At 43.9% G+C, this 13,369-nt stretch overlaps 1 protein-coding gene across 4 annotated transcripts in view; it reads left to right on the plus strand.

Annotated features, from left to right (window-relative positions):
- The window catches only part of ELMO1 (engulfment and cell motility 1), a 606,322-nt gene that overhangs the window by 175,419 nt on the left and 417,534 nt on the right, over positions 1 to 13,369 (plus strand). For 3 of the 4 annotated variants that reach the window (XM_070726295.1, XM_070726294.1, XM_070726296.1), the window contains exon 8: positions 2,562 to 2,661. In XM_070726295.1, coding sequence (XP_070582396.1) covers positions 2,562 to 2,661 — 100 coding nt within the window. Of the gene's footprint in view, positions 1 to 2,561; positions 2,662 to 5,765; positions 6,706 to 13,369 lie in introns of those variants that run through there. The other variant, XM_070726297.1, reaches the window with a different exon arrangement.

Genomic DNA, 13,369 nt, shown 5'->3' on the forward strand with positions numbered 1-13,369 from the left:
TTCTCAATCTTTTTGCCGTTTCCCCCACATAGTGGTGTGCACAATTATTGCAGTTTATACGGTAAACTACCGAGGAGGACTCCTCCTTCACTAAGGTTTCCTTCGGGCGCATTACTGATTTTCTCAAAGTTTGATCTGGCTTATGCGCTACTTTGACCCCATGGGGTGCCAGTATGCGTGCGGCTGTTTCGGATACCCCTTGTATGTATGGGAGTACCCTCCACGCTGATGTTTCATTTGCGCTTTCAGTAGGTTGCCGGAGTCTGGGTGTGACGCACCGTTGGATAAAATCTCTCGAGTAGCCATGACGTATACAAGTTTGATAAAGATACGCTCGTTCTTTTTGTTTGGCTGCCCGTGTGCTACAGTGAGTTTTTATCCTGTTAAATAATGTCCGTATACAACTAACTTTATGTGTGTTGGGGTGATTGCTTTCGTTGTGTAACATGCGGTCCGTGTTGGTGGTCTTCCGGTATACCTCCGTGTCGATGCTTCCATCTGGGTTCCGGTTAATCTGTACATCTAGAAAGGCCAGTTTACTGTTGGCCTCCTCCTCCACCGTAAACTGAATGTCCGGATATATGGAATTGAGAATTCCCATAAACCTGATTTTATCCCGTTGTTTAATAATGGTAAACGTGTCGTCGACGTAGCGTGTCCAGAACTTGGGCTTATATATTTCCATGGCTTCTCTTTCCAATTGCTGGAGAACTGCTTCTGCAATCACGCCTGAAATTGGGGATCCCATCGGCGTGCCCTTTATTTGTTCGTATATCTGGCCGTTGAATGTAAAGTATGTTTTTAGGCAGAATTTTAATAGTTGGATGAGGTCATCCGTGCTGAGGGCCTTACAGTGTTTTGGTTCTGTTGTTGCCAACAAATTGTTAATGGTTTGGATTGCTAGATCCTGGGGGATAGATGTAAATAGTGAAATCACGTCGAATGATACCATTATTAGAACAGTGCAGACCTAAGACGAGGGCATGGGCAAAAAAATTGCAAGAGCAGACATGTACCACTATAGAAAGTAACAACGATAATGGGGGGGAAAAAGTAATACCAAACACCTCCGAAGTATTGCCTCATAACCCCACCTCCTCCCTTGGGGAGGGAAAGAGGCAACATACACGAGTAAAAGTGGTAGATCCCCCTTTAGCCAGCATGAGCAAGCCCACAATTAGGCTTGCCGCAGAGGGGAGGGAAGGGTGTGGCCCTATGACGCGGGCAATGAGCAGACTGAATAATGCTTTATAAAGGTGATTGTCTCCCATGGCATTTTAATACTCTGACGAAGTTAGCAGCACGCTAACGAAAGCTAAGTGGTTTTATTAAAGTTTTTATGTTCCGGTGATCGAGATGGCTGCTGCCTCACCATTCATATATATATATATATATATATATATATATATATATGTTAAATGTTTATAGCATACAAAATATAGTTTGTCGGCTATAGATATATTACTGCCTTGCAGTGGCCCTGGGCTGGGCCTATAGGCAAAAAAAGAGGAGCTGTGACGTTCCTTGGAAATATACCAGGGTCATCCGACATAAGAAAAAAAAAAAAAAATATATATATATATATATATATATATATATATATATATATATATATATATATATTCGTAGATTTTCACGGGTACAGGTATGACGGTCTTGGTATATTCGGGTTTCTTCCCGTGTAGGATTTGGAAATTTCTGGCGATGTTTCGATGAGGTCCCACTCATCATCCTCAGGCTGGTGTTTCTGTCCTTGTTCTCAGGCGAACACTGCTATATATATATATAAACTATTGAAAGAAGGCCTTACTTACCTTACCAGATAGGCTCCAGATAGTTTGGCTGTGGGTGGGGATGTGATGTTTGCCTCAGCCAAAGGCCGTTTCCTGCCCTGAGGAAAAGGTGAGCCTGAAATTTAAAGTTCTTTCCCCCCCCACCTTTGTGAGAAGTGTGGTTGCTTCCCAATCACTTGCAGAGCAACAACAGCTCCAATTTGCATACTCCCGGCCCGATGCTGCTCTTGTTGGAGGAGGCTGCAAGGCACCTACATTTGAAAGAGCCACATGCGGCTCACGAGCCGTGGTTTGCCGACCCCTGCCTTAGTCTATTTAAAATTCCCACCCTTTTACCTCTTTGTCTCTGTCGTCTGCCTTTGTTTTTGATGATCCATGGTTGCAGGGAAATGGCTGCCTCCTGTGCTAAAATCTCCTCTGTGTTTGTAAAGACAGGTGGGGGTAAAGTTACAGAGAGCTACAGTGAATAAAAGAAAATGAAGAAACCATTTGAGAGCTTTTCACCAAGGCAGCCTTCATTGATGCCATCTTGGAGAATGAAAAAAAAATTCTATTAAAGATTCTCAATTTCTTCTCATTACTAGAATGTTGATTTTACATATAACATTATTTTGATGCTTCCTTGCTCTACATCCTTCATTTTATACTACTTCTACTCTTTTGCATAATCTTGCTTTATTGTTCCTTGCCCCAAAGCTTTTTATTTCCCTCTTTTGGTCCCTCCATTCTTACTATGTGAGTAGTAATGAAGTGTTTTGTGTGTTTCAGCTTTGGAGACATGTTATCATATACATTGACAGCATTTGTTGAGCTGATGGATCATGGAATTGTGTCTTGGGATACTTTTTCTGTAGCTTTCATAAAAAAGGTAATGTTTATTACTGATATCCAAATTGGTTTGAGGACAGCCTCATTTTATATTTATATATGTATCATTTATATATAAAATAGAGAATGGGTGACACATACAAAATAAATAGATAAATGACTGGATTTACACATATTGCTAAACTGTAGTTTGTTAAATTATCATCTAATGTTTAAATTATATCTTTTTGTTTCAAACATTAGATCTCTCCTTAATAAGAGGAGTTGGAACTTACTATTTCTCTGCAGTAAAACATTTGGGACTGCTTTGTTATGGTTGTTACAGAGACATGCAGAGGTGGGCTGCTGCCCGGATGGGGGTGGAATGCAGTGGGGTAGCAAAAATGGAGCTCCACCTCAGAGCAGCTAATTTGCACTGAAAGATGTTGAAAGAAAATGCAGAACATCCTACATAAGCCATGCCCACAGTGTGTAGTAAAAATTTTGGTAGCCCTTCACTGGAGATGTGGCTTGATTCTACTATTCCAGGGGAGATTATTGACTTACAAGGACACTCAGTTTATTGAGCTGATAGAAGCATAGCTGATAGAACTCTGGGAAGAGCAGAGGAGGGGGCCTTTGTGTTTACCTAAATAACAACTGGAGCACAAATGTTAAAATAATAGATACTCACTGTTCCCCTGATCTGGAGTATTTGGCAGGTGTGCTGGTTGGACTGGGATGTCTTAGTAACCATTTACTTGCCTCGTGAGTTTAACATTGTAATAATAACTGCAGTATATATACTTCCTGATGGTAATATGACCACAGCCATGAGTTACCTGTTAACTGCTATTAACAAACAGCAATAGGTCTACATGGATGGAGTGCTTGCAGGTGATTTTAACCAAGCCAATTCAAAAATTGTCCTCCCTAAGTTCTATCAGTATATATACTATCCCACTAGAGTAGAAAATACCTTGGATCAGGTATATAGTAACATCATGCATGCATACAGGACTATGTTTTTACCCCACCTGGGGCAATCGGATCATATATCTCTATTCTTGATCCCAGCATATAGATCTCTTATCAAGAGAAGTAAATTAGAGAAATACAAGTGTGGACAGTGGGTGCATTTGAGCAAATTCATGATTGCTTTGGGAGCACTGATTGAGCACTGTTCAAGGAAGACAATATTGAGAATTACACTTCAACAGTACTGTTTTTTATCAAAAGCTGTATTGATGTTGTCACTACCACCAGACAAGTATGGGTGTTCTCAAACAATAAGGCCTGGATAAATAGAGAAATACATATTTTCTTGAGAGCTAGAAATGCTGCTTTACATTATGGTGATGTACTACAGTATAGCGAGGCAAGAGCTAAATTGAAAAATGGTATCAGGAATGCTAAAGCTACATACAGATTGAGGATTGCACATCTTTTTGAAAATTCAGACTCTCATCAGATATGGCAAGGCCTGCGACAAATCATGGGGCAGAGAAATAAAAATAGTCTGTCTAGCAATAGTGATTCTTTAGCTGAGCAGCTAAATCAATTCTTCAGTCATTTTGAGGTGGAAAAGGAATGACCAGCATTCACCACTGATAGTACATTGCTAACATCTACTATTGATAGACAACCATTTCTACTGCTGATATCTGATGGGAGACATGCTTTCCAGAATGTTAATATCAGGAAGGCAGCTGGACCTGATGGAATCATGGGACGAGTTGTTAGAGACTGTGCTGCAGAGCTAGCTGGAGTGTTCAAGGATGTTCTCCATACTGAAAGAGCGGGTCCAGCAGTCACATGGGATTGCTCGCTGTCCAATCCTCATAGGACCGAGCCTTGTCTTTTAAAAATTGTTGGATCCGCCCCTTCCCAGAATTCGCTCGGTTCTCCTACCGGCAGGATGCATGGTGGCTCAGCTCCTCTCAAAACAACTTCCCTTCTTCATTCTTTCACTCTGCAATTCAAACAAAGATAAGTAAATTGTTTTTTGTCATTATTCCCTAGAAGCCTTAGACTTCAAGCCAGCCCTACTGGGCTCGGTGCCAAAAGGAGAAGCCACAGTGCGGCTAAAGTTGCAAATTGCGCAATCACCATGCTCGCCCTGCTGCCGGATTGCATTTACCAGTAAATCTACTCAGCTGGGAGGTTTATTGATTGTGGCTTTATTTTTGTTCTCCTGTGGTGTGGGACGCTTACCAAGCTCTCTTGTTCTGTCTCCTGGACTTTAGTCGATTCACCTTTTCAAAACTCAAAGAAATCGGAGTTTTCCTTGGCGCGAAGGCCCATGCGCAATCCGCTTGGCACCATAAAGTCCACAGCATGCTTCAGAGTAGGCTATGAGACTCTCAGGCTATTACTCATCCGCTAGGCCTCTTGGTTGTGTGCCTTGGTTGTGTATTTAGGGAGGCCTTGCCCATCTGTATTAATTGGCACGAACTTTGGATTGGTCCAGATTGTCTTTGAGTTGCAGATCCTGGGCCTAGGAGCCTGGGCCCTTTCTTCCTCTTGGGAATTTTTTTGCCTATTCATAGTAGCTTTTCCACCCTTAGCTCAGGCCTTGTTCCTGTAGTTTTTTTCAGGCCATGGCTTCTTCGATTCCCAAGAGAGGCACTTCCTCTAAAGGTCCTCAGGATGTTAGGCCTACTGGTGATGAAATTGAACCCATCCCCCAGGCATCCTCTTCCTCTTCCTTAGCAGTTCCCCCTGTGCCCAGGGCCACTAGACTGAGATGAGGCGGGACAAGACTCTCCAAAAAATTCATGAGCAATCAGCTAAATGCTTGAGAGTACAGGCCCAAGTACACGTTAGCCCTCCCGACCCTCCAGAGGCTTTCCCTGGATGAGCCAAACCTAAACAGACCCCAACCTAATCTATGGGGCTTAAGTCCAGGTGAACTAGAAATTTTTATGGAGGATCCCCAGAGCCAGGCCCAGCCCAGGCCCACAGGGTGTCTCCACAGCTGCCTGCATATATTACTAACCCCTCTCCAGAACTACAATCTGCCTTATCCCAAGCCATTGATGCCAAACTCTCGGCTATCAATGTGCCTCCTCAATCTAGTCCTCCATCACGTGCTTCCAGCCCCATGAGCTCTTTCTCAACCTATAGAGTACCAGTTCAAGAACCAGAGTCTGATCTTCCTAGGATGAGAACGAGGACGATGAGGATCCAGAGGACAGGGATAATCCATTCCAAGGCCTGTCAGAGGATGATGAATCCCAAATCAAGATCCCCCCTCCTGCTACCATTTTTCCCTTCCAACTGTTCAAGTCCCTTCTATTCAAGTCCAGAGCAACTACAGGCCTTTCTGGTCAGGACAAACCTGCACCCTCTGCTACCTCCCTCCAGGAGGGAAATCTTCCATTTTTCATGGAGGAGCAGGAGGACACTGAGGTCATCCCCATGCCTAAGTTATTTAAGGATGCCCTGTTGAAGCATGGGACCACCCAACCTTGGGCTCTAACCCTACTTACAAAGATAAGAAATTATACAAAGTCTCTCCATCTTATGAGGATCTCCTTTTCTTTCCCAGAGCAGATGAACCGGTGAAAGCCCTCCATTCTGCAGCAGCCATGTCTGGTGAGGCAGAAGAGGTTTAAAAGCCTGAGGACAAACATCTGGAGCAAATGCTCAAGAAGTGTTTCTTCGCTTATACCTGGGCTATTAAATGTGCAGCAACAGTGTCCTTTTTCACCAGAGCCATGCTTCTATGGCTACAGCAGCTCCAACAACATATTCCCCCTGACGATCTACGGGGCCAACAGGACTTCAACAAAGTGTTTGCAGCGGCCCAGTATGTGGCGGATGCACTCTGCAATCTTCAAGATTTGCTGCAAAATCAGTGGATGCCTCAACAGTGGCCAGAAGACTCCTCTGGCTCCGTTCCTGGCAAGCGGGCATGAGGCAGAAGTGGCAGCTTTCCATGGGTCTTCTGAAGCGCAATCTTCTATTTGGTGACTTACTTGTCCCACTGCTTATAGAGATCACTGACAAAAAGAAAGTCCTGGGCCCCACTACCAAAATGCAACAGTCCTTTCAGCACCCTAGCTGCCAACAAGAAAAGGGTTCGCATTTCAGAGGAACTCAGGTCAGTATAACTCCTGCTTTCATTCCCAATCAGACAGGAACCCTAGGGGTAGAGGGTCTCGCTATCACAGGGGCTCCTCCTTTTCGAGAGCCTATAAAAGGTCCAGGTGGTAATTGCCATTCTATTCCCATCGGGGGATGCCTGGCCTGGTTCACCTCCAGCTGGCGCCGTTTCTGTAAGTACCCCTGGGTTAGTTCCACGGTCTAATGGGGACTCCAATTGAGTTTATCTCCATGCCTCTTAAGCATTTCATTTCATGCCCATCTCCCAGATCTCTTTTTTCCCACCTCTGCATGGAGGAAGTGATCCAACCTCTCCTTTCCATTAAAGCTATCCAGCCAATGCCTTCTTCCCAAAGAAGTCTAGGCTTCTATTCTCTTCATGGTCCCTAAGACCTCCAGAGGATGGAGAGCCATCTTGGATCTTAAGAGATTAAAGCAGTAAATAAAATATAGAAAATTAAAGATGCGTTCCCTGTCATCCATTTTAGTCTCCATCCATCCAGGGGACTTCATGTCTTCCTTGGACCTTACGGAGGCTTATCTCCACATCCCTATTATCAAGGGCCACAGACAATTCCTCCATTTTGCTTTCCAGGGCAAGCACTATCAATTCAGGGCCATGCCCTTTGGCCTCTCCTCGGCCCCTCGAGTCTTTACTAAGCTCTTGGGTGCCCTAGTAGCCCATATTTGGGCTACTCCCATCCATTTTTGTGCTATTTGGATGACATATTAATTCAACGTCCCTCCAAAGAGGGCATCTGCTCAGATCTTCAGCTTTCCATGTCCATCCTACAGGAACATGGTTTTTCTATCAATATCAAAAAAAGTCAGCTTCATCCTTCCACTTCCCTTCAACATTTGGGGGCAGTCATAGACTCTATCCAATCCCAGGTCTTCTTTTCTACTGAGAGGAAGATCAGCATCAGAGAGCTTATCTCCCAAATCAGATCCCAAGGGAAGGCCACCATCACCACCCTTTCTTCACTACTGGGAAATATGGTGTCTTCCATTAGGATTATTCCATGGGCTCGTCTCCACCCCAGGGAGCTCCAATGGCTTCTGTTGCCATTCCAGAGATCAGGATCCAGCAACTCGGCACGCTCCATCTCTGTTCCTTCCACCGTCCTGAGATCCCTCTCATGGTGGACCTTCTCCGCCCTGGACAAGGGATTCCAGACCAGTTTACCATCACCACGGATGCCAGTATGGTGGGCTGAGGAGCCCATGCACAGGGGCTGATAGCCCAGGGCATGTGGTCAGCAGAGGAGTCATCCAGGCCAATTAATTGGCTAAAACTGAGAGCAGTGTCGTTAGCCCTCAAGAAATTCAAACCACATATCATCAACCAACATGTCCTGGTCCTAACAGACAATATGGCCATGAAGAGTCATATCTGCCATCAAGTGGGCACCAAGGCCCTGATGCAGGAAGCATTGAAACTGGGTCTCTGGACTGAGAGATATCTGCAGTCCTTATCGGCCGACCACATTTCGGGAGTCCTCAACATTCAGGCAGACTGGCTCTCCCTGTCAACTCTGGACCCAGAAGAATGGAGCCTCCACCCGGACTTATTCCACCAGATTTGCCTCAAATTCGGTCACCCATGGTCATCATCTGGCAGCCTTATCCTCGGTCCTGGCCGGACCCCACCGACAACCACTACGTAGTTTCCCTGAAATACAAGAGTTGTTAAAAGGCATTTCAAACCTCAGGCGTCCCACTGTCCACTGTTACCCATCCTGAGACCTCGAGTTCTACATTCTCTTACTCAAGCTCCATACGAACCGTTAATGTCAGCTTCCGTCAGGCACCTGTCTTTCAAGGTGGCCTTCCTTGTGGCAATCACCTCTGCCAGACGCATTTCCAAACTGGCATCTCTTTCCATCCAACAAGACCTATGCCAGTTCCACCCGGGCAATATAGTCCTCCATTTGGACCCCATCTTTCTTCCAAAGGTCAGTTCCATGTTTCACAGATCCCAGGGCATTGGATTGCCTTCCTTCTGCTCCAACCAGAACCATCATCTCTCCATCAGATGGCACACATTAGATCTCACCTGAGCACTGTCAGTCTATATTCAACGAACCAGGACCTTTCGTAGGTCAGAAGCCTTATTCGTAGCCTATCACCCCAGATCTCTGGGGGCCAAGGTCCCCAGAGGTCTGTTAGGCCATTGGATTTGAGGGGCAATCTCAAAAGCTTACCAGTCAGCCTCCCTCAATGTACCAAGAGGAATCGCGGCACATTCTAAAAGAAGTGCAGCCACAATAGCGGCTTGGTCCACTCAAGCCCCATTGGAAGAAGTCTGCAAGGCAGTCACTTGGGCTTCACCTAACTCTTTCATATGGCACTATAAAATTGACCCTTACGCTTCAGCAGATGCTGCCTTTGGAAGAAGAGTCCTCCAATCCGTTATCTCTCATGATAGCCAACTAATCCCTCCCTAGGGTCACATCTATTGGGTATGTCCCACGTGACTGCTAGACTTGCTCTTTCAGTATGGAGAATAGGTGTTGATTGCTTACCTGAACACCTCATACGCTGAGCGGGTACAGCAGTCCCTTCTCTCCCTATGTCTTTCTGACTGCGGTTGTACCTTTTCTAATCTATATTCTTAATCATGAGAGTAGAGCACCTTTGAGCCACCACTTCCAGCCTAAGTCTATGGATTCACAAATTCTGGGAAGGGGCAGATCCAGCAATCTTTTAAAAGACAAGGCTCGGTCCTATGTGGATTGGACAGCAAGCAACCCCACATGACTGCTGTACCCGCTCAGCATAAAAGAAGATGCGTTCAGGTAAGTAATCAACGCATATTTTCAATCTATCCCTGTTGTAGTGCTCTACCCCTACCTGCTTGAAGACATCTATTGTAGTGCTAGTCCCCAAGCAGACAGTAGTGGTTATAGACCAATAGCTTTGACATCTGTTGTCATGAAATGTTTTGAGAGATTGGTGTTGAATTATATTAAGGCTAGTCCTCTATCTGCTTTGGACCCATACCAATTTGTAATATAGGAGTAATGAATCAACTGATAATATGGAAAGGATTCATAACCAAAGCGGAATATCAGCAAACAGCCAAAACCTGCAAACAAAAAATAAAAACAGCAAAGGCCCAACACGAATACCTTGCAACAAAAGTCAAAGACAAGAAAAAGTTTCTTCCTGCACATAAACAACAAGAAGAAAATCAAGGAAACAGTCACTACACTAAAAAATGAAGATGGTAATGAAATCACAGACAACAGAGACAAAGCACAGCTGCTCAACACCTACTTTGCATCAGTCTTCACACAAAATGGAACCACCTACCAACCAAACAACCTGCAAGTCTGCAACAAATAACCCCGAAACCGAACTCAACATAGACAAAAACACAATAAGGGACTACTTGTGGGAGCTCAACGAGTACAAATCACCAGGACCAGACGGACTTCACCCCAGAGTCCTGAAAGAACTGGCAGACACCATTGCGGAACCACTTTTCCTCATCTACCAAAAATCCTGGACCACTGGAGACCTTCCAGAAGACTGGAAACGAGTTGACGTAGTCCCCATCCACAAAAAAGGTAAGAAGACTGACCCAGGCAACTACAGACCAATGAGTCTGACTTCTGTACCTGGAAAAATACTGGAGAAAATAATTAAAAAACAACTTTGCCACTACCTAGAAACAAACAACATTATATCCAACAGCCAGCACGGGTTTGTCAGAAACAAATCATGCCAAACCAACCTCATATCGTTTTTCAACACCATAACCACATCAGTGGACCAACACAACGCAGTAGACCTCATATACTTGGACTTTTAGCAAAGCTTTTGATAAAGTTGACCACAACCTCCTAATCCACAAATTAGAAAAAAACGGGGTAGGTTACAACACATGCAGATGGATAAACAGTTAGCTGTCCAACCGCACGCAACGAGTTGTCCTCAATGGTTCCCAATCCACATGGAAGAAGGTAGGCAGTGGGATACCACAGGGTTCCATCCTGGGCCCTATACTCTTCAATATTTTCATCAATGACCTGGGCGAGGGAGTAGAAGGGGAACTAATCAAATTCGCAGACGACACCAAGCTGGCAGGGGTAGCCAACGCCCTAGAGGACAGGCTCAAAATACAGAAAGATATAGACACATTAACAGTATGGGCCCACAATAACAACATGATGTTCAACATCGACAAGAGCAAAGTCCTTCACCTTGGTAAAACAAAACCTAGACACACATACAGCCTGGGAGAAACCCTGCTTAGCAGTAATGACTGCAAAAGAGATCTTGCAGTCTTGGTGGATAATCAACTAAACATGAGCCAGCAATGTGCAGCAGCGGCCAAAAAAGCCAACACTATCCTAAGCTGCATCAACGGGGATACACTTCAAGACCAGGGAAGTATTAATACCACTCTACTACGTCCTGGTCAGACCACATCTGGAGTACTGCATCCAGTTCTGGTCACCACACTTCAAAAGAGAAATTGAAACTCTGGAGAAGGTGCAGAAAAGAGCAACCAAAATGATTAGGGGACTTGAAACCAAGACTTACGAAGAGAGATTGCGGGAACTGGACATGGATAGCCTAGAGAAAAGGAGGGCCAGAGGGATATGATAGCTGTGTATAGGTATATGAGGGGTTGCCACAGAGAGGAGGGGGCCACTCTATTCTCCAGAGCACCAGAGGGCCAGGCAAGGAACAATGGCTAGAAGCTGACCAAGGAGAGATTCAACCTAGAAGTAAGGAAGAACTTGCTGACGGTCAGAGCGATCAACCAGTGGAACAACCTGCCTGCGGAGGTTGTGAACTCCCCAACTCTGGACACTTTCAAGAGGAGATTGGACTGCCATTTGGCTGGGGTGCTTTAGGATTCCTGCTCAGACAGGAAGTTGGACTTGATGACCTGCATGGTCTCTTTCAACTCTAATAATAAATAAAATAAAATAAAATAAATACTATGTCTATTTTTTCCATATTGTATTGAATCATTTGCCACAACAGGGAACTTATATAAGTTATTGTGGATTATAGCTCTACTTTTAACACCATTTTAGCCAACAGGTTATTTCTTAAAATGTCTAATTTGAGTATAAACCAGAGGATTTGTTTGTGGGTAAAGGACATTTTGACAGATAAGCCACAGTCATTAAGGGCAGGATCTCTTCATTCTTCCATTCAGATACTAAGCACAGGAGCCCCCCAGAGTTATGTGCTATGCCCTTTCCTTTATTCTTTGTACACACATGTCTGCACCCCACTGTATAACACCAACACAATTATTAAATTTGCAGACGATATGACAGTAGTGGGGCTCATTAATAAGAACAATGAGAACAATTGAAGTACAAGGGCTGACATTTTGGTGTAACGAAAATAATCTTACACTTAACACCAAAAAAGCTAAAGAACTGATAATTGACTTCAGGAGTAAGAAAGATATATACTCACCATTTCACATAAATGGCAAGGAGGTGGAAGGGGTTGGTAGTTTCAAATTTCTGGGCACTTATATCTCAGAGAATTTTCCATGGACTATGAATGTCAAGATGCTTGGGAAGAAGGAACAAAAGAGGCTGTACTTTCTGAGAACACTCAGGAAAATAAATTTACCTCAGCATCTACTGCTGTCCTACTATCACAGCACCATTAAGAGTGTCCTGACATACGGCATTCTTGCATGGTATAGGAGCAACTCTGTAGCAGATAAAAAACCTCTAAGAAAATTATTAAAACTGTCCAGAACATCAATGACTCCAGCCACTCGTCCTGGATGATATCTTCACATCTTGCTGTTCTAGGAAGGTGCATAACATTCTCAGAGACTCTTCTCATCCTGCTTACAATCTTTTTGAACTGTTGCCTTCTGGCAGAAGATACAAAACAATAAAAATTTGCACTACATGGTTCCTGAATAGTTTTTATCCCAGAGCTATACTCGCACTTAACAATGAACTAATGGGCACCATCAGTAAGCTGTATTACTTGGTCTGTTGTGTAGATGTTTGAGTGGTCCAGGGTGAGGAATCTGTGGTGGGTAGAGCATGGGGTTTTTGGGGTGGGTGGGGGGGGTTATTGTTATGTGTGTTTGGGCTGCTCTCTGGGTGTCATGTGACTTTCACAAACAATGACAATAAAGTATATATTTATTATTTATTATTATTTATAGAAACAGCGGTAACAGAAATCCTAAAAAGTAGCCATAGAAATTATAAAATATATAATTGGTATACTATTAAACTAGAGTTGATATAGATATTATATTCATGGGTGCCCAACTAAAGCTTCAGACATAAGGTATGTCAAAAGATTTTGTCACAGTTAGATTTCCCTCACAATTTGAGATTATCTGGCATACAAATCCAAATAAATCTTAAATCTTAAATCTTCATAGGATTCTCCCTTAAGTAAAACATAGCAACTACTTTGAAAAACAGACTATGATGGGATTAGACTAAGTTTTCCTACGAAGTGCCCTTTTCAAGTTCTATTATATGGTAGTAGCTGTTTCATGACATTTAAGGTGCCTATACAGGCAATTATCATAATCATTTTATAGTGTGTTGATGCTGAGTATCCCCGCAGGGTCATTTCAGGACACCTGGCTATTTCCTATCTGGAAAATTGGAGGGAAACAGTTGTGAGGATGGCTGTTGCAGAGGAAT

This window comes from Erythrolamprus reginae, chromosome Z, assembly GCF_031021105.1.
Source record: "Erythrolamprus reginae isolate rEryReg1 chromosome Z, rEryReg1.hap1, whole genome shotgun sequence".
In the NCBI taxonomy this organism is placed as follows: Eukaryota; Metazoa; Chordata; class Lepidosauria; order Squamata; family Dipsadidae; genus Erythrolamprus; species Erythrolamprus reginae.